The sequence below is a fragment of the Hylobates moloch genome, unplaced genomic scaffold (assembly GCF_009828535.3).
Source record: "Hylobates moloch isolate HMO894 unplaced genomic scaffold, HMol_V3 SCAFFOLD_6, whole genome shotgun sequence".
Lineage (NCBI taxonomy): Eukaryota > Metazoa > Chordata > Mammalia > Primates > Hylobatidae > Hylobates > Hylobates moloch.
Genome location: NW_026652281.1, coordinates 76,679,622 through 76,706,239, shown reverse-complemented (window position 1 = coordinate 76,706,239; position 26,618 = coordinate 76,679,622). Strand labels below are relative to the sequence as shown.

General features: G+C 45.6%; 1 protein-coding gene across 6 annotated transcripts in view; it reads left to right on the top strand.

Moving 5' to 3' along the window:
• ARHGAP17 (Rho GTPase activating protein 17) overlaps positions 1 to 26,279 on the top strand; it is a 97,026-nt gene extending 70,747 nt beyond the window's left edge. Inside the window, exons 15-22 of one of the 6 annotated variants that reach the window (XR_009214163.1) lie at positions 1,047 to 1,138; positions 2,769 to 2,925; positions 5,316 to 5,549; positions 9,258 to 9,427; positions 13,509 to 14,129; positions 15,264 to 15,311; positions 17,183 to 17,231; positions 25,422 to 25,547. Coding sequence is in view for 5 of the 6 variants with exons in the window: in XM_032157154.2 (XP_032013045.1) it covers positions 1,047 to 1,138; positions 2,769 to 2,925; positions 5,316 to 5,549; positions 9,258 to 9,427; positions 13,509 to 14,129; positions 25,422 to 25,552 (1,405 nt within the window). In the remaining variant the exon portion in view is untranslated. Of the gene's footprint in view, positions 1 to 1,046; positions 1,139 to 2,768; positions 2,926 to 5,315; positions 5,550 to 9,257; positions 9,428 to 13,508; positions 14,130 to 15,263; positions 15,312 to 17,182; positions 17,232 to 25,421 lie in introns of all 6 variants that reach the window. The other 5 variants (XM_032157159.2, XM_058440839.1, XM_032157154.2 and 2 more) reach the window with 5 other exon arrangements.
• Positions 26,280 to 26,618: the final 339 nt, after the last annotated feature.

Genomic DNA, 26,618 nt, shown 5'->3' with positions numbered 1-26,618 from the left:
TCAGCCTCTCCAGTAGCTGGGAATACAGATGCATGCCACCACACCTGGCCAATTTTTGTATTTTTGTAGAGACGAGATTTCACTGTGTTGCCCAGGCTGGTCTTGAACTCCTGGCCTAACTGCCTCAGCCTCCCAAAGTGCTGGGTTACAGGTGTGAGCCACCGCATCTGGCCTACTTATTTTCTTCTTTTTGAGCCTTGGCATCAGACACTATTAACATCTGAACACTCATCTTGAGTCAAGTCCACATATATGACGACCGTAAGTGTGAATGGGAGGCTCAGGTTTCAACATAATAAAAGGCACACTGTAACAATGCATGTTCTTGGTGACATCGTAGGCAAAATTGCTTTTTAGTGATCTTTAGTCTTAGCACATAGCTACCACCCATGTGTGATGCTATTCCAGTGGGAAAGTGCAACCCTTGTTCCAGACCAGTTTAAAACTAGCATTTGACACAGCATTGTTGACTGACTGGTTTTGCTGCCCCCAGGGTCTGTGTGTAGCAGACACTATGGTTGTTATCACAGTGCACACTAAGGAACAGCCAAGCCAGAGTCATTTTTTCCTGGGTGATCACGGCCACATTCATAGACCAGGACCATGTGAATTTGATTTTTTTTTTTTTTTTTTTTTTTTGAGACGGAGTTTTGCTCTGTCACCAGGCTGGAGTGCAGTGGCCTGATCTCGGCTCACTGCACCCTCCACCTTCCAGGTTCAAGCAATTCTCCTGCCTCAGCCTCCCGAGTAGCTGGGACCACAGGCACGCACCACCACGCCTGGCTAATTTTTGTATTTTTAGTAGAGACAGGGTTTCACCATGTTGGCCAGGATTGTCTCGATCTCTTGACCTTGTGATCCGCCCGCCTCAGCCTCCCAAAGTGCTGGGATTACAGGTGTGAGCCACCACACCTGGCCAGTGAATTTGATTTTTGCATCTTTTAAATATTTTATCCTTTAAAAATAATTGAATTGCCCTGACACAACCAGCAGAAATTAGATGCTGCCTACAGGAAGTATTTTAATTTTGTGAACTTCCTTTGCAGAACACTTGCTGAAATGGCAGCAGCCACATCTGTCCATGTGGTTGCGGTGATTGAACCCATCATTCAGCATGCCGACTGGTTCTTCCCTGAAGGTAATTCTCATTTCAGTTTCATTGACCGCCAAAGCAATGTGATAATCATACAAAAAGTCTTCTTAAGAAAATACATCTGTAATCCTTCTTCATGATTACAGAATTGGTTTCAGTTTTTCATGTTTCTTTCCAGCCTTTGTTCATTGCATTTGTATTTTGACATAATGGTAATCATATTGTATTGTATTTCACTTAGTTTCACCAAAACATAGCCAGTCAGTGTACATTGAATACCTGCTGGTGCCATATGTTTGCTGGTGAAACATGCTGTCTTACCTGGGGGAACTCCAGCCGCTGAAGAAGACGGCCACATGAACAGATAAATTATAACACATGGCAAATTAGAAGATAGGTGGATGGAGAAAGATTTGACAAACTCAAGTGCTGGGAAAAGGGAACCAGAGATTCGTTTTTAGAAGAGGCGATGTTGAATCTGCAGGAGTTTTTCACTTGGAAGAGGGCTTGTTTCTCTAGCTAGATTATGGATTTGCCCATAGATAGGAGATAAAGCAGGAAAGGTTGATCGGGGCCAGTTGGTGAAGGCCTGAGTTGGCTGTGTCAGGGAATTAGTATTTCATCCTGCTGGCAATAGATTTTCAAACTAGGTTTGTTGCAGTCCTGGGATCCACAGAGGTTCCCGTGGCCCCCTTTGGGGATGCTGGCCAGGCAAGTGTTGGAATTCTGGATCCCCCGCACCTACTTCCCCCAGAGCAGCCCTGCTGCCATGTCCTTTGGGGTGCAAGCCCCATGATACCCATCTTTCCCTCACCACTGGGCCCATCTTTTCTTTACCACTGTTTTGTCACCATCAAGAATCACACGCCTCATTCATATAGGTTGCCCAGTGAAGATGGGATGGATGAATGAATGCTAGCATTCTGTTCAAGATTTCCTTTGAGGAAACGATTCTTGCAAAAACTGCTAGAGGCAGTATGAACTTGATGTTGCCTTTTATTTCTATTTTATATCAAAGTGTAAATACCTCTCTTTTTTTTTTTTTTTTTTGAGACAGAGTCTCTCACTTTGTTGCCCAGGCTGAAGTGTAGTGGTGCGATCTCAGCCCACTGCAACCTCTGCCTCCCAGGTTCAAGTGATTCTTCTGCCTCAGCCTCCTGAGTAGCTGGGATTACAGGCATACATCACCACGCCCAGCTAATTTTTTGTATTTGTAGTAGAGACGGGGTTTCACCTTCTTGGCCAGGCTCGTCTTGAACTCCTGACCTCAAGTGATCTGCCTGCCTCGGCCTCCCAAAGTGCTGGGATTGCAGGCATGAGCCACCACGCCCAGCTAAATATCTCTTTTTGAGTGATTCAAATAAGTGATCTGTGCTCATCGTCCTCTTCTGCATTCTAGATTTGTTTTTATTTATTTTTTTCCCACAAAAGAGAAAGCACACAAGCGTGTAACTTATATTCTGACCCATACTTCTTCCCCTGTCTTGTCCTCTTACGTTACTTCCCACTGGATTGATGGACCATTCTTGCGATGTGAGTGCCTGGAGCTTCCACCTTGAAATAGTGAGGGCTGTGGACTGAAGAACGAGGTTCCCGTTCCAATGAGGGGTGTCTTAGAGCTCCCTCACCTGCTGTGTTCAGTGTCTCATGCACTTGTTTATTTTTCCTCTTGCAGAGGTGGAATTTAATGTATCGGAAGCATTTGTACCTCTCACCACCCCGAATTCTAATCACTCATTCCACACTGGAAACGACTCTGACTCGGGGACCCTGGAGAGGAAGCGGCCTGCTAGCATGGCGGTGATGGAAGGAGACTTGATGAAGAAGGAAAGGTATGATTTGACCGTTCACTTCCAAACCAGCAGTAAATATGTTGTTAGACCCGTGGTATCTGGTATCGCTCAGTGGACTTGGGATTTGAGAGTGGTCCCCATCCACCCATGACTGATGGTGTCCAGATAGTGTCTGGAATTCTGCTGTAGGTCATTCCAAGCACTAATCTCACCATAAAATCGGTGTGTAGCTTGTCAGTTAACGTTTCTTCCACATGTATTCCAGCTTAACTTGGTGGTGTGCTTGGTAAGCCCTGCAGTGGAACGGCATCATACACATGTTAAAATTGACCCAAATGTACTTGAGTGGGGGGAAACAGAAAGGAAAATAAATTTAATAGTGTGGACTTTTGTCCAGAATTGAGTGTGAGAACACCCACCTGGCACTGTGAGTTGAGTGATTTGGTGTTTAAGGAGACATACTTCTGGTATAATGTGGCCCCACAATGGAAGCCAACTATTGAATTTGATGTTCAGTGGGAAAAACCTCAATATTTGCCAATTCTAGAAGAAAAAAAAACGGTGGTGTTGAACTTAGTGAGAAGCGGTGTGTCTCTATATATTCTTTTCTATGGGCAATTCATGGGATTTTCAAGGGTGAATAAGACTATTTGTGATTTATGCCTTTAGATGCCAACCTGTCCCGTGTATGATGAAATGCCACTGTACTCACTAGGAATGCTAACAGTTAAGAGGCCTGTTGGAAGTAGTACACTTTTCTTGGTATATGAAATAATATTACTAGAAATAGTTTTACATTAAAACGAAGTGACAAGCTCTTATTTTAATTGTTCAATCTTACAGTGAGGTGTGCTGTTTGTTTCTTTTTCTTTGTGTTGCATTTTTTACCCCTAGCAAAGGAGAATGCATTATTCTGTCCCTATTCTGTCCTTCCAAAATCCACATTTATTCTATGCGGACATATTACCTCTCTGAATCCTCATTCATACAGTTCAGTAGTATTTCCTGACGACAGACTCTACCCGTAACAGAATTAGCTTTCGTATATTTTAAGTTACAGAATACGGTGCATGAGTCCAGTTAGCACGTGACAGACAATTCTCAGTTACCTGCCTTGTGTATTCTCCTGCCAGCTGACCTAGTAAGCACGAGCTCAGGAAGCCAGGTATCTTTTTGCTTTTTGAACTGAAAGAAAAAGTTGTTAAGTTCATAGATCAGTGGCCTTAAGTGAAAAGTCAGCCTTCCTTCCACCCTATCCAGCCACATCCAGCCACCATTCCCTTCCCCAAAGCAACAGTTTTTTCCAGTCTTGTTTTTTGTTTTTTTGAGACAGGGTAATGTGCCCAGGCTGGAGGGCAGTGGTATGATCATGGCTCACAGCAGCCTTGACCTCCTGGGCTCAAGCAGCCCTCCCACCTCACACACCTGACTAGCTGGGACTACAGGCACGCACCACCTCACGCAGCTAATTTTCTAAAAAAAAGTTTTTTGTAGAGACAGGGCCTCACGATGTTTCCCAAGCTGGTCTTGAATTTCCAGGCTAAAGCGATCCTCCCACCTTATCCTCCCAAAGTGCTAGGATTACAGGTGTGAGCCACCGCGCCCAGCTTTTCCAGCCTTATGTACCTTTCAGATGTAGTCTGTGTATGCACATAGGATTGTTTCTACATCTCATCTCGGTTAAGAGGCAGTGGGGTGTGATAACCTTACACTGCCATTGGTAGGCCTTCTGGACTTCTGTGTCATTCCCCAAAAACAGATTTGAGATGGGAACTAGGAGGTATGGAAATAGGTCGGATGTGGTGACTTATGCCTGTAATCCCAGCACTTTGAGAGACCAAAGTAGGAGGAATACTTGAGGCCAGGAGTTTGAGATCAGCCTGGGTGATGTAGTGAGACCGCGTCTCTACAAAAAAAAAATTTTTTTTTAATATCCCAGTATGGTGACATGTGCCAGTAGTCCAAGCTGCCCCAGAGGCTGAGGCTGGAGGATTGTTTGAGCCCAGGAGTTTGGCACTGTAGTGACCTGTGATTGCTCCACTGGAGTGCCAAGCACTCCAGCCTGGGTGGTGGAGTGAGACCACGTGTCTAAAGGGGGAAAAAAAAGGCAGAGGAAGTATGGGGATAAACACACTAACATGATGTCATTCAAGATGAGGTCTGCCTGTTTGCTTTTAGCTGCTCACACCCAAATTGATCAAAGACATTGAACAGTACCAGGTTCATTGGCTTTGCTCAGGCTCGAAGCCGAGTGGAATTGCTTGCCTTGGTATCAGGGGTGGCCATTAGTCTGGTCCTTGCCGCTTCACTGCATGTCAGGCAGCTTGGGTGGCTGTCCCCATGTGTGGTTTTAACACATGTGGACCGATGGGCTTCTGTCTCAGTAGTCTGCTCGCGTGGTGTGTTGACTGTTTCTTCTCTCTGTGTAGCTTTGGTGTGAAGCTTATGGACTTCCAGGCCCACCGGCGGGGTGGCACTCTAAATAGAAAGCACATATCCCCCGCTTTCCAGCCGCCACTTCCGCCCACAGATGGCAGCACCGTGGTGCCCGCTGGCCCAGAGCCCCCTCCCCAGAGCTCTAGGGCTGAAAGCAGCTCTGGGGGTGGGACTGTCCCCTCCTCCGCGGGCATACTGGAGCAGGGGCCGAGCCCAGGCGACGGCAGGTAAGGAGGCTGACTTCTGCTGGCAGTGGAGGCTGGACGCCCCAGCCTTCTTGTAGGTGGTGGCCTTTGAGCACGGCATCCACGCCCTAAGAACTGCTCCAGCATGGAGTGCACAGATTTGCTTTCACTCCTCTGGTTGGCAAAAGATGGAAAGAAAGACTATGAATGGCTCGCTTCTTTATATGTTTTCCAAAGAAAGCTACATTGGTTTGCATTCTTTGCCACACTGCTTTGGTGCTGGAAACCGGAAGCTAGTGGGTGTCTCATGGTGTGATAAGCCTCTGTCACCTGTTGGATATATACTGTCAGCATTCATGTATCTTCTGTTCGTTGTCATCCAGTGTGCTAACCAGGAAGCATTTGAATGTAGCAAGTTGGTTAAATGTTCGTATTCCTGGCATTTATTCACCCATTCATTGATTGATTCAGTCAAACAGATTTACTGAGTCACTGATATGTGCTAGGCACTGTGCTAGGCACATGAGGTGACTAATACTCCACTTGATTTCGGTCTTGTAGGGCAGTTGATCCATGAGTCCAAGGTGGAAAATGAGATGGTAGCTTTTCTTTTTTCTTTTCTTTCTTTTTTTTTTTTTTCTGAGACTGCGTCTTGCTCTGTTGCCCAGGCTGGAGTGCAGTGGCATGATCGTAGCTCACTGCACCCTCTGCCTCCTAGGCCCAAGCAATCCTCCTACCTAAGCCTCCCAAGTAGCTGGGATTACAGGTGCTTGTCACCATGCCCAGCTAATTTTTTTATTTTTGTAAAGATGGGGTAAACATAGATGCCCTAGGTTGCCCAGGCTGATCTTGGACTCGTGGCCTCAAGCGATCTTCTTGCCTCAGCCTTCCAAAATGCTGAGATTACAGGCATGAGCCACCATGCCTGGCTGGTAGATTTTCTTAAAAGTCTCTTTTAGTTGCTTAACCTTTGGATAAGCCACCTGGAGTGGGCTGCAAATGCATAGCAACTTTTAAGAAAAGTCACCTTGAACATGAGGTTTTTTTTTTTTGGAGACAGAGTCCCACTCTGTCGCCTAGGCTGGAGTGCAGTGGTGGGATCTCGGCTCACTGCAACCTCCACCTCCCGGGTTCAAGTGATTCTCTTGCCTCAGCCTCCAGAGTAGCTGGGATTACAGGCACACACCACCATGCCTGGCTAATTTTTTTGTATTTTTAGTAGAGATGGGGTTTCGCCATGTTGGTCAGGCTGGTCTCAAACTCCTGACCTCAGGTGATCCGCCTGCCTTGGCCTCCCAAAGACTGGACTTACAGGTGTGAGCCACCGTGCCCGGCCAGAACTTGAGATTTTTATTTAATTGACATTAATTCAGTTCTCCACACTGATCCAGGCAGATGACCACCAGAGGCTACTTCAGGTGGCATCTCTTGTGGTTTGGAACTGACAGCTGCTTAGCTCTGCATACATGTGTGCCAAAATTTTTGTTGTCATATGTTCTGCGTTGGCCATCCACAACACATTGAGTGATCATATATGAAGTAAAATAAATGTGCACAAAACAAGGACAGGCTGTTTATCCACACATTTATTTCCCACAGAGAGAGATGAATTTGCCTTGAAAGAACTCCTTTCTCATTGTCCTTGGGATGAGCAAGGGAGAGCCTCATTGTGTGTGAAGCTGCTCATGAGATAGGAATCTTGTTTCACCATTAAAACTGAATGCTGAATGCTTTGTGCATTCCTGAATTCCGTTTTCTTCACCTTGGGAAAGTTTACTGTGGAGTTAACAAAAAATTAAGACTTCAGACTTCATAGGGCTTCCCATGCATGTCATAGGCTCCACATTAGCTTGTTAATAATTGTGCCCCATGCATGTACTTGTTTTGGTTTAAATTTTTTTGTTTGAAGGAAAAAAGTCTAAGCGAATTCACTTATTTTCTTTTTCTTGTTTTTTATTTTTATTTATTAATTTATTTTTTGAGACGAAGTCTCACTCTGTTGCCCAGGCTGGAGTGCAGTGGTGCAATGTCGGCTCACTACAACCTCTGCCTCATGGGTTCAAATGATTCTCCTGCCTCAGCCGCGGGAGTAGCTGGGATTACAGGCATGGACCACCATGCCCGGCTAATTTTTGTATTTTCAGTAGAGACGGGCTTTCACCATGTTTGCCAGGCTGGTCACGATCTCCTGACCTCAAGTGATCCACTCGCCTTGGCCTCCCAAAGTGCTGAGATTACAGGCGTGAGCTACTGCCCTGGCCTGTTTTTTTTGTTTTGTTTTGTTTTGTTTTGTTTTGTTTTTTTCAGACAGGGTCTTGCTCTGTCACCCACGCTGGAGGGCAGTGGTGTGATCATGGCTCACTACAGCCTTTTAATCTCCCAGGCTCAAGCAATCTTCCCACCTCAGCCTCCCAACTGGGACTATAGTCATGCACCCCTATGCCCAGCTAATTTTTAAAAATTTTTTGTAGAGATGAGGTCTCACTGTGTTGCCCAGCTGGTCTTCAATCCTGGTCTCAAGCGATCCTTCCTCCTCAGCCTCCCAAAGTGCTGGGATTACAGGCATGAGCCACCACACCCAGCCAATTTATATATTTTCATTTCCTTGTGACATTCAATTTGTTTAATCAAGGCTCAGTGTATTATTTAAGACAATAATTAGTCAATGCAGAAGGACAAATGGAATGTCAGTTATTTTGCTTTTTTGGTTTTTTTTGAGACAGCATCTCGCTCTGTCAGCCAGGCTGGAGTGCAGTGGCACAATCTTGACTCACGGCAACCTCCGCCTCCTGGGTTCAAGTGATTCTCCCACCTCAGCCTCCAGAGTAGCTGGGACTACAGGCGTGCGCCACCACGCCTGGCTAATATTTGTATTTTTAGTGGAGACAGGGTTTCACCTTGTTGGCCAGGCTGGTCTTGACCTCCTGACCTCAAGTGATCCACCCGCTTCAGCCTTCCAAAGTGCTGGCATTACAGGCATGAGTCACTGCGCCTGGCCTGCTCTTTGTTTCTTATACTGTATTCTGTAGGTATTTTTATGTACATTACACTAATGTTATTCACTCTTTGGTGACCTTGACAAAATGGAGCTATAATGTTTGGTATAAAAAGTTCTGGGCCAGGAAACAGGAAGCCTGAATTCTGATCTCTATCCTGCTGCTACCAACTCTGGACTTCGAGTAGTCATTTAGCCTCTGAGTTCTCCTTCTTCAGTCCAAGTTATTGATAATAATCAAGCCCTTTATCATTTAGGGTCTTATTTTGCCATGGCTTTTGCTTAGTTTTGTACAGTGTATATGTCAACATGTAAAAGCCCTTTCATGGTATTAAGTACTGCCCAATTTCAGTCCAAACACAGTAGAACTGAAAACTCCACATTGGTTGCTTTGAAATGGTCTCTCTCATGATACTGGAGTGGCAGAGTCGTTGGAGTCCAGTCTGATGCAATGAATCTCATAAAATAAATAGTCCTATAGTCCCAGCTACTTGGGATGCTGAGGCAGGAGGATTGCTTGAGTCCAGAAATTTGAGACCAACCTAGGCAACACAGCAAGACCTCATCTCTTAAAAAAAAATGGCACCAAGTAAACATTAGCTTTATAAGCCCAGTGTGAGCTAGTTAGAATTTCAGATCCTTTTCCTGCCTGCCGAAGTGAAAACTCTTCTTGGAATCTTATGTTTTATGTGCAGTATGTTCAGATTTTCTAGCTGGGATTGTCCAACGTCTAACTTGACTTTTACTCCTCTTAGTCCTCCCAAACCGAAGGACCCTGTGTCTGCAGCTGCGCCAGCACCAGGAAGAAACAACAGTCAGATATCCTCTGGCCAAAACCAGGCCCAGGCAGCTGCCAGCTCCCACCAGCTCTCTGTGGGCCCACCTCACAATGCTGCAGGGCCCAGCCCACATACACTGCGCCGAGGTAAGCAGCCACCCTCCTCCTTGCCCTCAGGGAAGGCTGTACAGACCTCCTTAAGTTAGTGCAAGGATTCAGATGGTGAGGCTTGTGGCCAGATCTTTTCTGTGTCTTGTAAAATCCCAAGCAGAAAATTCAGTCATTCAAGAGAAAAGTCATTAAAGAAAAAGGAAAAAATAGACAATAGAAAAGCAGACTTTTAGTTTTTCCTTAGGCGTGACAAAGCTTAACAAACAAACAGTTCTGCAGAAATGCTCCCAGTTTTCCTGGTGTCGCAAGCCCTCGCTCTGTTTGGAGACTACCACGGCCTCTGTACTTCTCAGCTTTGTGGGTCTGGGAGCCGGTTTTGCCTCGGAATTGGGGTGAGGGCTTTCTAGGTCCTGATTAACAGAATCTCAGCTGCTTCCACCTGTCTCCCCTGCACTCCTCCACCCAGCAGCCAGGGGAATTGCTTTAAAACTCCAAGCAGATCATGTCGTCTCTTGGTTAAACTCTTCAGTGGCTTCCATGCAAACTTCTCACCCTGTGTTCTCTGTGCTCTGGTGGGGCCTACCTCTGAGCCCAGAGCTTACACTCCCCCCTCTCAACACACTCCGCTCTTGGTTCCTTGAATGAACTAAGCTCATCCCCTCCTTAGGGCTTCCAGAACATTCTGTCCCATGTCTTCATGTGGTTTCTTCTTACCATTCAGGTCTCACCTCAAAAATCACTTCTTCCGGCTGGGCATGGTGGCTCACACCTATAATCCCAGCACTTTGGGAGGCTGAGGCAGGAAGATCGCTTGAGGCCAGGAGTTGGAGACCAAACTGGTCAACATAGTGAGAGCCCCCCTCTACAAAAAAAATTTTTTTAATTATCTGGGTGTGGTGACACACACCTATAGTCCCAGCTACTCACTCAGGAGGCTGAGGCAGGAGGATCACTTGAGCCCAGGAGGTCGAGCCTACAGTGAGTTATGATTGCACCACTGCATTCCAGCCTGGACAACAGAATGCAGACCCCATCTCTAAAATAAGAGAGGCCAGGGTGTGGTGGCTCACACCAGTAATCCCAGCACTTTGGGAGGCCAGGGTGGGCAGATCGCTTGAGCCAGGAGTTCAAGACCAGCTTAGCCAACATGGTGAAACCCCATCTTTACTAAAAATACAAAAATTGGCTGGGTGTGGTGCTGCACGCCTGTGGTCCCAGCTACTCAAGAAGCTGAGGCAGGAGAATCGCTTGAACCTGGGAGGCAGAGGTTGCAGCGAGCCAAGATTGCGCCACTGTACCCCAGCCTGGCCAACAGAGCAAGACTCCGTCCCAAAAAAAAAGGATTAAATTCACTGTGTCTGTCTATGAAAGCATGGTCTTTATAAAGCACTATGCAAATGTTAGTGGAATTTCTACAAATTATAGGCAGGGAGGCAAATTCGGGTCCACTGCTTGGTTGCAGACCTCCACTTTATCCTTCTTAAGGCTGCCTCTCTGGGCCCCGTCATCTTATCAGGATCTCAGCTGATCCTTGAGGGAAGTTAGTCTTCTGTACCTAGATTCCAGGTGTGACTCTGGTTTTGGATTAAGAAGACTCTTTTCCTCATAGCCACATTCAGAGTCTTTCCTGCTTCCCGAAATCACAACTCCCAGGCTTCTTCACAGGATGAGTTTGATTCTTTTTGCCTTCCCCACCCCCTGCGCCTCTGAGGTGGTCTCAGACAAGGCCTCTGTTTCAACCAGCCCCCTCCCCCTGACACTTTGCCCCCATGCTCCCTCTCCTCATCCTCTTCACACCCTTAAATGTCAGGAACGAGCTTTTATTCAGTATGAATTTACAATTAGTATTGCTTAGAACAGAAAACTAGACTTTTTTTTTTAAATGCTGGTGGCAGTCTGGAGTACAGCTAATGTAAGCTGGTTGGTGGTTTCTGAGTTCCAGGGTTGAAAGTTCCAGACCAGTGTGGCAGAGTAGACTTTACCCTTTTTTCTTTCTTTTTTTTCCCTTTCTTATGTTTTTTAGAGGCAGAGTCTTGTTCTCTCACCCATGCTGGAATGCAGTGGCGTGATAATAGCTCACTGCATCCTCCAGCCACTGGACTCAAGTGATCCTCCCACTCTGGCCTCTCAAAGTGCTGGTACTACAGGCACACGCCACCATGCCTGGCTGCTTTATTTTTTTGTAGAGTCGAGGCCTCACTGTGTTGCCCAGGCTGGTCTTGAGTGATCTTCCTGCTTCAGCCAGTTCAGAGTGCTGGGAATACAGGCGTGAGCCACCAAGACTTTACCCTTTTTAATCCTGAATTCTGGGCCCTGTAAACAGGCAGCCGGGGAATAGAGGAAGGAGGAAGCGGAAAAAGCATTCAGGGAGTCCACATGTCATGGGCAGGAGTCTCTGTTCTGCCCCTTACTAGCTGTGTGACCTATTACCAAACACTGGCCCTCTTCAAGCCTCAGTTTTCTTCTCTGTGAAAATGGGGATAACAGAGCTTGCCCTGCAATGAGCTTATGAGGCTTGAATGAGATAATTTATATAAATTATAATGTGCATAATTTATATAAAAGGCCTTACTTGGTACTGGTGATAAGTGAAGAGTGATACATGTTCATTTCTTTCCTTCATTTCCTTCTCTTTTTTCTTGGGGAACCAGTAGGATCTTAGCAGAGTTTGAAAAAGGCTAAAGTCTCTCCTTTCCCTATACCCCTCCCAGCCCAAAACCAGAGCCCCAGATCTGTCGTTTTCCCTCCTGCCCTCCTCAGTACTAGGTTCCCATCCCTGATGTCAGCTGGTGTAGGGAAGAGAGTGATGTGATTCAGCTCTCTTTAGAGAAATAATTCTAAGGCAACTCTTCCAGATTTATTCATGCTTTTGTCCAGGACATATCTATTAACTCAAATGGTTCCAGAATTGGTAGAAATTCTGTTATTAAGACCAATCAAACTCTCAAGGAGAAGGTGGCTTGGGGTCAGGGGTCATGTTATAGCTGGGTGAACCAGTCATGCTTGGTGGTCCCTCCTGGCTGTTCTTGCCTCTTTCTGCGTCTTCCCATGGGGCCCTAATGAGGAGGCTGCTAAGTGGGCTGAGGGCAGCACGTCCGTGTCATTGGGGTGGCCTCTGTTAACAGTTTTCTTCTTATTGAACTTTCAAAACGATAGGCCTTTAAAGCCCTTTCAAATGTGCATAATGTACTTAATTTTTTTAATAAACTTGTTAGTTTGGAGTAATTTTGAATTTATAGAAAAGTTGCAGAGATAATGCTGAGAGTTCCCATATGCCCCTTACTCAGTTTCCCCTGTTGTTAATGTGTTACATGACCATGGTACCTTTACCCCAGCTCAGAAATGAACATTGGGCCAGTCCCTCCACAGCCCCCTGACCCTTTTTTTTTTTTTTTTGAAATGGCCTCACTCTGTTGCCCAGGCTGGAATTCAGTGGTGTAATCACAGCTCACTGCAACCTTGGACTTCCCAGGCTCATGTGACCCTCCCACCTCAGCCTCATGAGTAGCTGGGATTACAGGAGCATGCCAGCACGCCTGGCTAATTTTTGTATTTTTTTGTAGAGATGGGGTTTTGCCACTTTGCCCAGGCTGGCCTTGAACTCCCGTGCTCAAGTGATTCGCCTGCTTTGGCCTCCCAAAGTGCTGAGATGACAGGCGTGAGCCACTGCACCTCACGGTTCATTATCATTAACTAGACTCCACATTTTGTTCAGATTTCCCTAGTTTTTCCACTCATGTCCATTTTCTGTCCCAGGATCTCATCCAGGAGCCCACATTGCATGTAGTCATCATATCTTCTTAGTCTCCTGCTATCTGTGACACGTTCTCCGTCTTTCTGTGCTTTTCTATGGCCTTGATGGTTTTGGAGAGTACTGGTCAGGCATTTTGAAGAAAGGCCCTCAATTTGTGTTTGTCAGATGTTCTTCTGATGGTTAGACTGGGGTTATGGGTTTTGGGGAGGAAGACGCAGTGTGGGGCCCTCCTAACCACCTCTCATCAGAGGTGCATGATGCTGGCGTAGCTTATTACCGGCGAGGTTCAATTTGGGCTCCTGGCCAGGGCGGTGTTGCTGCCTCACTGTTCCTACTGAAAGGTGTTTTTTCTCTTTTGTGCAGCTGTTAAAAAACCTGCTCCAGCACCCCCGAAACCAGGCAACCCACCTCCTGGCCACCCCGGGGGCCAGAGTTCTTCAGGAACATCTCAGCATCCACCCAGTCTGTCACCAAAGCCACCCACCCGAAGCCCCTCTCCTCCCACCCAGCACACGGGCCAGCCTCCAGGGCAGCCCTCTGCCCCCTCCCAGCTCTCAGCACCCCGGAGGTACTCCAGCAGCCTGTCTCCAATCCAAGCTCCCAATCACCCGCCGCCGCAGCCCCCTACGCAGGCCACGCCACTGATGCACACCAAACCCAATAGCCAGGGCCCTCCCAACCCCATGGCATTGCCCAGTGAGCATGGACTTGAGCAGCCATCTCACACCCCTCCCCAGACTCCAACGCCCCCCAGTACTCCGCCCCTAGGAAAACAGAACCCCAGTCTGCCAGCTCCTCAGACCCTGGCAGGGGGTAACTCTGAGACTGCACAGCCACATGCTGGAACCTTACCGAGACCGAGACCAGTACCAAAGCCAAGGAACCGGCCCAGCGTGCCCCCACCCCCCCAACCTCCTGGTGTCCACTCAGCTGGGGACGGCAGCCTCACCAACACAGCACCAACAGCCTCCAAGATAGTAACAGGTAACTAGGACATCAATGCCCATATTTCCTCGTCTGCTCTACATTGCTTTTGTACTACTCCATTTTATTTAAGCTTTGATTTATGCCAGGTGTCATCAAACTACATCTGCAAGCCAAACCTGTCCTGCAGCCAGTTTTTGTCATTAAAGTTTTATTGGAACACAGTTACACTCATTTGTTAACATATTGTCTGTGGCTGCATTGGCTGCATTGGTGCTAAAACAGCAGAGTTGGGTAGTCGTGACCAAAGATCCTATGGCCCACAAAGTTGGAAACATTTACTGCCTGGTCCTTTAAGTTTGCTGACCCCTGACTTATAGTTGCTTGTGTGTTTAAGACCTATGTAGGTTTACATTTTTCTAAACATAATGACTTTTAATCCAGGTGGATTTTATTTTACGACACGAGCATTAACTTTCTTAGTGAATTCCTCATTAAAATGCTTAAACAGTACTTCTAAGAGTAAAAGTGTTCATATTAAGTACAAAATTTCAGGTATAACTTTAAAAAACATGATTTATGCCAAATTGAATGCTCCAAAAGGGAGATCTCAGGGCACTGTCATATCAGAGTGCTGGCCTCTAATGGCTTGGGAGGGAAGAATCAAGATTTTCATGTAGACCCAGTGGGAACCTGTTTGGAAGTGGTGGTGATTGTACAGGTTTTAGTAGGCTACCTAATGGCATATTTTTAATAGTCTAGAACGTGACCATTTTATTTAAGATTTCAAAAATATTTCCATCCCAAATGCTCTAATTTATTATTTAAGGATGGATATGGGAGTTTCTAGTGTGTTTTAAAAAGTGGTAATTAGGGGCCTCAAAGAATTTCTTACAAGAGCCTAATTTAAATTGTTCTAAGTGGGGCACTTTTGGAAAAGAAGCTGAAATATACCTCTGGGCTTTCCAACCATATTGAGTGACTTTGCAGCTAAAAATGTGCCAAGGTTTCCATTAACCCAAAGGGTGACGGTTAACTGATTCTAACAATATCTTTTAATAACTTTTTTCAGGAATATAATACATAATTTGCACATGTTATAAATGGTTAATAACTTTTTTTTCTGATGACATCAGAGCTTTTATTTTGAAAACAACAAAGCCATGTTGGTTTGTTTGTTTTGTTTCCCAATAGATGCCCTTACTAGTGCCCTCACAGGTGGGGAAGGTTTCCAGGACTAAGGTCTGTAACGGCCCCGAGCAGCTTGCCCCACAGCTCCAAATGCTCCTGCTTACCCGTGTTTTGCATATGTGCTTTTCACCGTGTGCTCAGGAGCAGCCGTTTGACCCTGTGCCCTGACAGCCAATGGGCCATCCATTCTGTAGCATATAGACATTTCTTTATTTTTATCAGAAGCACTTTGAGCTGCAGTGCTTCAAATTCAAGGAGTAGATGTCAGTAGATCAAGAGCCTGATTTCAAGCTGCTCTTGAAGAGTATCTTCTTTCTTAGGGGCCAGGCACAGTGGCTCGTGCCTCTAATCCCAGTACTTTGAGTGACTGAGGCAAGAGGATTGCTTGAGCCCGGGAGTTCGAGACTGCAGTGGGTAGTGATTGTGTCACTGCACACTGTAGTCCAGCCTGCATGACAGAGTGAGACGCTCTTTTTTGAAAAAAAAAAAAAAAAAAAAAAAAGGAATATGTTCTGTCTTTTTGGTGACCCTCTTAGCAGCAGTCTACTCTTCCCAGTGTGATTTACCTGTCACTAATGGGCTAACCAGCATCCAACCAAAGAGGTCCTGGGTGCAGTCAGCATGGGAGGAAATTGTGTCCTTTGTGTCTTGAGCTTTAATTTTAAATTTTTGTATCTTAAGTGCAAGTTAACTGCATGGAGCTTCTTAATTTGATATTTTAAATTCTCAAGACCAAAAAATTAAAAAGAAAAAAATCTTCCCCCAAATACCCTACACTGAATTCTTTTAAATTCCTTTGCATTCTAGCATGCTTACGTTTTGCTTTATTAAACCATATGAGCTTTTTAAAAGGCACTGTGAGCTCATCTAAGTCTGCCGCTGGGTCCACATGTGGGCAGCATAAGGCCCTCATTATGTGTACAGCTGCTTTAATCAGCTGGCCTGAGCCTTACGCCTGTTGTGGGCCCCTTAGCCAGAGGGCTCACAGCTTAGTAAGACTTTCTGTAGGAACCAGAAGTGGAAAACCAGAGCGTAACCTTCAAAACAGGGAGGAGGCCCGGGTGCGATACCACAATTTCATGCTTGTGACACACCAAAATGTTATTCTCAGATATTTCCTTTTATTTAAATGAAAGATTCCAAACCAGAATTATGCCTATTTTTTAATACCATTGTTACCTGGGGTGTATTTATTCCACAAGTTTAGTTTACTGATCTGCTACAACACTGTAATGTACTGCCTGTAATTATTAGATAAGTGAAATTTTACATTAAAAATGTGTTTCCCTAAGATACTAGCTATTTTAAAAACCGGTCTATGCTATGAATTCTCCTAACTCAAGAAATTCCAGGTTACCAGAGTTATCTTTGTATTACAGAATTAACCTGTACTATCTTAAAATCCCCTAGCCTGCCATTGAAAGTACACAGAAGGCCAACATTTAGAATTTTTGAATCTGCTAGTGTTGATCATACTGCTATTAACCATTCTTGGATATAGCCATTGGGTTTTTCAAGGAGGAAAAAATATATAACTTCCTTGGACAGGATGGTCCTTTATTATGACGTAATGTTTTCACTTAGAAAAGTTTAGATGGACAAATTCCTGAAAACAGGTTATTCCTTTAGAGTTGGATTAAGTTAGAGTTTTAAAGAGTTGGGTTAAGGCTAATGGGATTAAGATAAACTCTTGGGGGAGATTATTGCTGCCAAGCAGGTTTGGCAGCTAACTTCTCACAGCTCAGCACCAGCACTGGAGGATGCCGAGATTCTGGCGTCATTTTGAGTCTCCTGTTAATTGTGACTCTAGAGAGCAGGAAGAGTTTTAATTCCCATGTAGAAGAGTTTATATCTTGCTATTTTTGAAGTAATAGATTTTAGCAAAGAGTATTCTAATTTAAACATTTTATTAAATAATTTAGATGTATGACCTGCCATATTCAGTAAGAACTGAGATTGGAATATTTAATGGTAAGGAAAAGGCACCTGATTGGCCAATGCATTTTTGCTACTTGATGATCATATTTGTGCACTCATGCCTGTTACTAACCGGCCACCCTAACCCTGCCTGCTTGCATCCCTACTAATAGTGCATGCACTGAAGGAGGACTGGCTTTGTTGATGCTTGCTGCAATCATTCGGAATACTAAGTGTGTACCCAGATGTGGAACAGGTGGTCACAAGGCTGGCCTTGTTACTTCTTTAATTTCCATTCTTTTCCATATTAGGCAAGCTTGAGGTATAGTAGAAAGAACATACATTATGGAGTCAGACCAGACTGAGTTAGAATTTCAGCTGTTGGTATAACATAGGCTAGGCACAACCTGGCTGATCTGTAAAGTGGTGACATCTGTCTAAATTGTTGAAGATCAAATAGAGAAAGTCCAAGGTTATTCTGTTAGCCAATTACAGTTCTTAATATATAGTGGATCTAAATGAAGGCTAGCTATTTCTCTCTCTCTCTCTCTTTTTTTTTTTTTTTTTTTTTTTTTTTTGAGATGGAGTCTTGCTGTGTCACCCAGGCTGGAGTGCAATGGCGCAGTCTTGGCTCACTGCAAGCTCTGCCTCCCAGGTTCAAGCGATTCTCCTGCCTCAACCATCTGAGTACCTGGGATTATAGGCACCTGCCACCACATCTGGCTTTTTTTTTTATTTTTAGTAGAGACGGGGCTTCACCATGTTGGCCAGGCTGGTCTTTTTTTTTTTTTTTGAGACGGAGTCTTGCTCTGTCACCCAGGCTGGAGTGCAGTGACACGATCTTGGCTCACTGCAAGCTCCACCTCCCAGGTTCACGCCATTCTCCTACCTCAGCCTCCTGAGTAGCTGGGATTACAGGCGCCCGCCACCACGCCCGGCTAATTTTTTGTATTTTTAGTACAGGCGCCCGCCACCACGCCCGGCTAATTTTTTGTATTTTTAGTAGAGACAGGGTTTCACCGTGTTAGCCAAGATGGTCTCGATCTCCTGACCTTGTGATCCGCCCACCTTGGCCTCCCAAAGTGCTGGGATTACAGGCGTGAGCCATCGTGCCCTGGCCAGGCTGGTCTTGAACTCCTGACCTTAGGTGATCTGGCCGCTTCGACCTCCCAAAGTGCTGGGATCATAGGCATGAGCCATTGTGCCTGGCCTGCTATTTATCATTTTTATCTAGTAGAAAAAAATACTTTTAATCAGATTTCTATGTTAGATTCACATGTCAGGGTTTTAAAAACTCATACGCCCGGACCCGGCCTTCTAGGACCCAAGCACAGGAGACCGGGGGTGGAACCCAGGTATCCATATTTTGATTCTGATGCACCACTTGGTTTTTTGAATCTCACTTCTTTCATGGGTTAAAAAGACAATGCTCTGCAGAAGGAGATAACAAATACATTCATATAATTTAGTGAGCCTGAGACTGTCTGTGAGGCGTTAGTCCACTGTACCACAGATAGACCAAATCACTCACATAGTAGCCATAAGCCTGGACACTTTGCTGGCTAATTTCATAGTGTTTGCCTTTTAAACTCTCACCCTTCTTATGTCATGGAAGTAATGCTTTTTTAAAAATAAGCATGAGCTGGGGCACGGTGGCTCATGCCTGTAATCCCAGCACTTTGGGAGGCTGAGGCGGGTGGATCATTTGAGGTCAGGAGTTCAAGACCAGCCTGGCCAACATGGGGAAGCCCCATCTCTACTGAAAATACAAAAAGTTAGCTGGGTGTCGTGATGGGTGCCTATAATCCCAGCTACTTGGGAGGCCAAGGCAGGAGAACTGCTTTAACCCAGGAGGTGGAGGCTGCAGTGAGCTAAGATTGTGCCACTATACTCCAGCCTGGGTGACAGAGTGAGACTGTCTCAAATAAATAAAAATAAGCATGGATATTAAAACTCTTGAGAAATGGAAATAATAAGAAATCAACTCTAGCTATACAATTGAAAAAGTCTGCCATTTATATTCTACTTTTTTTCTTTTCTCTCCTCCTATTCTCTTTTCTCTTCTCTTCTCTTCTCTTCTCTTCTCTTCTCTTCTCTTCTCTTCTCTCTTCTCTTCTCTTCTCTTCTCTTCTCTTCTCTTCTCTTCTCTTCTCAGACGGAGTCTCACTCTGTTCCCCAGGCTGGAGTGCAGTGGCGCAATCTTGGCTCACTGCAAGCTCCGCCTCCCGGGTTCACGCCATTCTTCTGCCTCAGCCTCCCAAGTAGCTGGGACTACAGGCATCCGCCACCGTGCCCAGCTAATTTTTTGTATTTTTAGTAGAGACAGGGTTTCACCATGTTAGCCAAGATGGTCTCGATCTCCTGACCTCGTGATCCACCCACCTCGGCCTCCCAAAGTGCTGGGATTACAGGCGGGAGCCACCACACCCGCCCCTTTTATTCTTTTAGTTTTTCTAAAAGGCAAGGAGGTACATGAGCATAATTATTTGACACAGACAGATTTGGATCCTTTTGTTTTACTTTACATCATATGCCCGTTCTCATGTGATAATGTAATTTTTAGAGCCATGTTTTTCAGTGACTACATAATGTTTCATCAACCAGATGTATTATTACTCCTAGTTGGATATTTAAGTGGCTTCTGTTTCTACTTGCAGTTTATTTTTAATAAGTAGATAATCAGAACTGTGTCAAGATAACATCCAGTGAGACTTGAACAGAATCACTCCTGAATAATTGACTCAAAGTCTCTCATAGCCCTAGAAAACTGACGAGAAATCATCAGTTCTGATAAAATTACACAATTCTACTTCGACCAAAGAGGATCAAAGCCAGATTGGTTGGACTGTCATTCTTCTGTTTATTTATTTTATGTATTTTTTGAGACAGAGTCTTACTCTGTCGCCCAGGCTGGAGTGCAGTGGTGCAATCTTGGCACACTGCTACCCCTGCCTCCCTGGTTTAAGCAGTTCTCTTGCCTCAGCCTCCCAAGTAGCTGGGATTATAGGCAGGTGTGGCAACACCTGGCTGATTTTTGTATTTTTAGTAGAGACGGGGTTTTGCCATATTGGCCAGGCTGGTTTCGAACTCATGGCTTCAAGTGATCCACTCACTCCTGCCTCCCAAAGTGCTGGGATTACAGGCATGAGCCACCGCGCCTGGCCCCATCATTCTTAATCACCCTAACATTTTCCCTCTTTCCCAAAAGAGTTGTGTATATCTTTGGGTGAGGATCCTGAAAGTGAAGACATTATCTGAGGAAATAATGGTTTGGGTCTTAAACACTCTGGTTAGAGCTAAGTTTATATGACAGGTATTACATTGTAAAAAGGAGGAAAAGTTTATTTTAAAAAGACACCTGTTAGAACCTGCTTTTTTTTTTTTTTTTTGAGATGGAATCTCACCCTGTCGCTCAGACTGGAATGCAGTGGTGCGATCTCAGCTCACTGTGACCTCCACCTCCCAGGTTCAAGTGATTCTCCTGCCTCAGCCTCCTGAGTAGGTGGAATTACAGGCACTCACTACCATGCTTGGCTAATTTTTGTATTTTTAGTAGAGACGGAGTTTCACCATGTTGGCCAGGCTGGTCTTGAACTCCTGACCTCAGATGATCTGCCTGTCTCGGCCTCCCAAAGTGCTGGGATTACAGGCATGAGCCACCGAACCCAGCCAGAACCTGCTTTCTAAAAGCACCCTAAACCTCTTTGGTTGCGAATTTATATATTCTTTGCCTTCCAAGGGCTGGTCTTTGAGGATATTGCTTGGAACTAAGTTCATACAGTAGATATTTTATTTAAAACAAAAACAAAAACAAAACAGAAAAGAGACCTCCAATAAAAGGTTTCTTTTTTGTCTGGTTTTTTGCTTTTTTTTAAATTTCAAAATATAATACTTGTCATATAAACTTAGCTCCAAGCAGTATGCTCAAAGACCAGCCCTTCTTGGAATGCAAATAATATATAAATTCATAGCCAGAGAAGTTTAGAGGTGTTTAAAGAAAACCAGGTTCTTACAGGTGTCTTTCTAAAATAACCTTTATCTCTTTTTTACAACAATCAACCAGAGTGTTTAAGACTCAGACCATTCACTGGTGAAGGAAGGCATTCCCTGAGACCCTAGGTCTGAGAAGAGGGATGGGTGGTGGAGAGGGGGAGGGAGTTTATTCGCCCTGCAGTTGTGCCTGCGCCACTTACTTTCAAGGGCATATTTGGATCTGTTACTTGTCAAAGTGGCTATCAGAATCACCTTGGACTTCTTGAAGGGTGAGTTCACAACCGAAAGCACATATTCAAAATTGTTGAAGTAATAAGTAAATCTTCTAGAACCATACCCTTAGTGATAACATTCCACTTCTAGCTCTTAAATATCCACTTCTGTTTCCTGGATAAGATACTCAGTTCAGGAAGGAACCTGGGTTACATTTGTCAGAGCCCCAAATCTGTGATGAACTGTATCAAGTTCTGTCTTTGGGCTGAGGCTGGTTACTGGAGGTCATCCTCTGTTTCTCTTCTTTTTGTTGTTAAAAAATAAACAAAAAGAGACAGGGTCTTGCTCTGTTGCCCAGGCTAGAGTGCAGCGGTGGGATTATAGTCCACTGCAGCCTTGACCTCCTGGGCTCAAGCGAACCTCCCAAGTAGCTGGAAGGTGGAACTAGAGGCATGCGCCACCACACCCGGCTAATTTTTGTGTTTTTCTTATAGAGACGGAGTCTCATGTTGCCTGAGCTGGTCTCGAACTTCTGGGCTCACACCATCATCCTACCACGCCCAGCCTATTTTGTTTTTTTAAATACAATATCTTTTATATGAACTTAGCTCCAAGCATATGCTCAGAAACCAGCCCTTCTTGGAGTGCAGTTAATATATGAGTTCATAGCCAGAAAGATTTAGAGGTGTTTCAGACAAACCAGGTTCTTACAGGTGTCTTTCTGAAATAACCATTTTCTCCTGTTTACAACAAACCAGTGTTTAAGACTGAAACAATGGGCCGGGCGCGGTGGCTTACGCCTGTAATCCCAGCACTTTGGGAGGCCGAGGCGGGCGGATCACGAGGTCAGGAGATCGAGACCATCCTGGCTAACATGGTGAAACCCCGTCTCTACTAAAAATACAAAAAATTAGCCGGGTGCGGTGGCAGGTGCCTGTAGTCCCAGCTACTCGGGAGGCTGAGGCAGGAGAATGGCGTGAACCCAGGAGGCGGAGCTTGCAGTGAGCCGAGATCGCGCCACTGCACTCCAGCCTGGGTGACAGAGAGAGACTCCGTCTCAAAAAAAAAAGACTGAAACAATGATATCAGATAATGTCTTTGAGGGCCCTCACCCAGGGATTTACAGACTCCTCTGGGGAGGAGGGAAAATGTAATGTGAAGAGCCAGAGTGCAACTGATCTGGCTTTGATCCTCTTTGGTCCACACTGGCTGTGTCACCTTGGGCAAGGAATAGAGCCTCTGAGTCTCCCTTTCTTATTTCTGCTGCCTTAGGATTAGTTAATGGGGGTTCAGTGAGACGATGTGATAAAGTGTTGGTGTATAGTACAGTCTGTGGTGTAAGTAAGTGCTCTATAGTAATGTCAGCTACCGAGGCTGGGTGTGGTGGCTCATGCTGGTAATCCCAGCACTTTGGGAAGCCGAGGTGGGAGGATTGCTTGAGGCCAGGAGTTCAAGACCAGCCCAGTCAACATGGTGAAACCCTGTCTCTACCAAAAATTAAAAAAAATTAGCCAGGCATGGTGGTGTATGCTTGTAGTCCTAGCTACTCGGAAGGCTGAGGTGGGAGGATCGCTTGAGCCTAGGAGGTGGAGGCTGCAGTGAGCTGAGATTGCACGACTGCACTCCAGCCTGGGCAAAAGAGTGAGACCCTATCTCAAAAAAAAAAAAAAAATTTTTTTTTAATGTTAGCTACTGTGATGAAGTCTCTTTCTGAAAACTAGTTCTGTACAGGTTGCCATAATTCTTTCTCCTTTTTGTGTGTAAACAAAGTCATCGTTTCTTTCAGGGACTGATTCATGTAGGAATAGAGAGGGGCTGGGGAAACCAGATGGGGCAGGTGGGCAGCAGAGTAAGGGATTTCCTTTACGCCCCAAAACACCTTTTTCCCCCTTGAATAAATAATGTGTGTGGATCATAAATAGAAAAATTCAGAGAGGTACAAATCTAAAAATTATGTATATGTGATGTATAAGAAAAAAAGAGCAGCTGTGGAAGGGCTTGGTGGCTGATAGACGTTAGCTCGCATGTGAATACAGATATTAACAAGTAGAAATCTCATCCGTATACACAGTGCCTTTGCATCATGCATTCCCCACCAAGTCATGTCGGTTCCATAGTTTCTGATAAACTCTGGGCTGAGAAGAGACACGGGCTGGTAACCCCTTCTGTTTTTGTGGGCCAAGATAATGGGGAAAGGATTGCATTTGCAGTGATTTTCTTATACGTCGTCTTCAAGTCACAGCTACTTCTTTGCCTGAGGATGTAAGAACGGAGGATTGGAAAGATGGTTGCTCTAGATGACTCTTTATGCATCCATCCAACCATCCAAGTGTGCAGCTACAAAATTTATTGAACATCTGCTATTTGCCGGTCACTGTTTTAGGTACTGAGGATACATTGTGAACAAGACAGACACAGTCCCTGCCTTCGTTGACTTCTGTTCTGCTTAGGACAAATCCAAGACAGCCCCTATTCTGTGCATATAGACCACCTTTGACTGCACCATAGGCTGGTGCAATTCTGCACAGTGTCATTGGTTTTATAGTTATCACAAGGCCTGAATTGTCTGAAATGACATTCAGCACCTGAACTTTTTGACACCTTGGCACCTCCGTAAATCTAGAAATTTCTCTGAGTCATGGTGCATAGGAAACCCTGAGGGACAACCCAGGAGTAACTGTGAGAAAAAGGATGTCCCAGGGAGTGAATAGATCTCACAGCTCAGAACTGTAGGGACAGGAAGGTGGAAGGGGTGGGAGCTGGAACAAGTCTTCAAGCAGTGAGCTTCCCCAAAGTGCACCAGCGTTTTCAAGCTGTGCCTGCGTAGACGGGAGCGGGTCGAACAGAAATATGGTCAAAACTAGCTCCCGCCAAGGACAGACAGGATGTCATTTTGCACCACAGAAAGTGGAGGAAAGCAGCTCTCAAGCCTAACTGTGAAACGCCCCCGCAAACCACCTCCTCCTCCCACTCCCTCACTGCTGCCTGCCATGGCTACCTCTAACCCAGCAAAGCAAAACTACAAAACATCTCTCTTCTGTCTTACACCAGCCCTAAAATACCTAATGAGGCTCTCATAATTTGCCAGAACCCACATCTACTAGAGAAGCCAGCCCTTTTGTCTTAACCTTTAGGATCCCCTTGGTTCGCCTACTTGACTGTGGGCTTCATTGAGGCTGTGCCTATCTTGTTCGCTGTTGCGTCCTCAGCAGATAGAATGGTGCCTGGCACCTGGGAGGTGCTCAGTAAATATTTGTTCATGCATAAATGAATCTGAGACCCACTGGCCTCTGGGAAGAGCATAGGAGAGGGGGACAACAGCAAGACATGAAAATGGCATTTGAGGTGTATTAGACAGAGAAGGGGACGTTAATGTTTGCAGGAGACTTGGTCTGCCTCAGTGATGTCAGTCAGCAGTGATTGTGATTCCCCAGGGGACACTCGGCAGCATCTGGAGACAGTTTAAACTTCCCCAGTGATCTGTGATGTACAGGAGACATTTTTGGTTGTCACACTGGGGGAGGAGGCTGCATGTCACTGGCATCTGTTGGGTGACACCTACAATGCACAGGACAACCACAACAAATAATTAAGGCCCAAATGTTGCTGATGCTGAGGGTGAGGTCCTAGTGTTAGTAACAGGAGGAAAACCCAGCAGTCTCGAGGAGAGACCTCTTCCCAGGGCAGCCCAGGGGCCATCAGGAGGGTTCATCTCATGCATTAGAGGCCTTGGGAAGAATGAGGCTTCCTTTCCTCCATCAAAGCAAGCAAGTCCTTTAAAAGCTGCATCTCCAAGGGCTGCTCCGGGCTCATAGCAAGCAACATCAGAGCCCAGAGGCGAGGCTGTGCCACTCAGCTGCCCTCTGGGGTCACAAAGGCTTCACTTGGCTTCTAAGAGCTGATGAAGCCTCTCGCAAGGGACCCTGTGTGCATGGGCTGACCCTGAAACTTCCCAGCCTCTCCTTCTCAGAGCACCCTCAGGTGGCCTCTTGGGGGTTACCCCTCATTGACACCATGTCTCCTCGTGTTTTTGTCCAGACTCCAATTCCAGGGTTTCAGAACCACATCGCAGCATATTTCCTGAAATGCACTCAGACTCAGCCAGCAAAGACGTGCCTGGCCGCATCCTGCTGGATATAGACAATGATACCGAGAGCACTGCCCTGTGAAGAAAGCCCTCTCCCAGCCCTCTACCCCTTCCACCCTGGCGAGTGGAGCAGGGGCAGGCGAACCTCTTCCTTTGCAGACCAAACAGTGAAAAGCTTTCAGTGGAGGACAAAGGAGGGCCTCACTGTGCGGGACCTGCCTTCTGCACAGCCCAAGGAGAACCACTAAAGCTGAATGACCTGTGTCTTGAAGAAGTTGGCTTTCTTTACATGGGAAGGAAATCATGCCAAAAAAATCCAAAACAAAGAAATACCTGGAGTGGAGAGAGTATTCCTGCTGAAATGCGCATAGGAAGCTTTTGTCCCTGCTGTTAATGCGGGCAGCACCTACAGCAACTTGGAATGAGTAAGAAGCAGTGCGTTAACTATCTATTTAATAAAATGCGCTCATTATGCAAGTCGCCTACTCTCTGCTACCTGGACATTCATTCTTATGTATTAGGAGGGAGGCTGCTCTCCTTCAGACTTGCTGCAGAATCATTTTGTATCATGTATGGTCTGTGTCTCCCCAGTCCCCTCAGAACCATGCCCATGGATGGTGACTGCTGGCTCTGTCACCTCGTCAAACTGGATGTGACCCATGCCGCCTTGTTGGATTGTCGGAATGTAGACAGAAATATACTGTTCTTTTTTTTTTTTTTTAAACAATGTAATTGCTACTTGATAAGGACCGATTATTCTAGTTTCATGTTTAATTTGAATTAAATATATTCTGTGGTTTATATGAAAACTTCATAATTCTCGGAGACAGATTGTGGAATGTGTGTGTGTGTGCGCATGAGTGTGTGTGTGTTGCCACTCAACCAGATAGAATTGTGGCTGGGACATCTTGGGGGAGAGGGTCTAATTGTAGCTGTAGGAGTTTGAAGAAACAGAGAGCAAAGTTGCAGCAGTGAAAAAGGCCACCAAGTGCCCCAGAGATCTCCTAGCCTGGCCATCCTCAGTGCAGGTTCTGGTCAAGGCTGCACCCTTGGTCCTCCCAGTGCTGGCATCCCTTTCTTTCCATCTAGAGATACTCAGACTCCCGGGGGCAGCTCACAGGAGCTCAGCCCCACCGGGTTGGTGCATT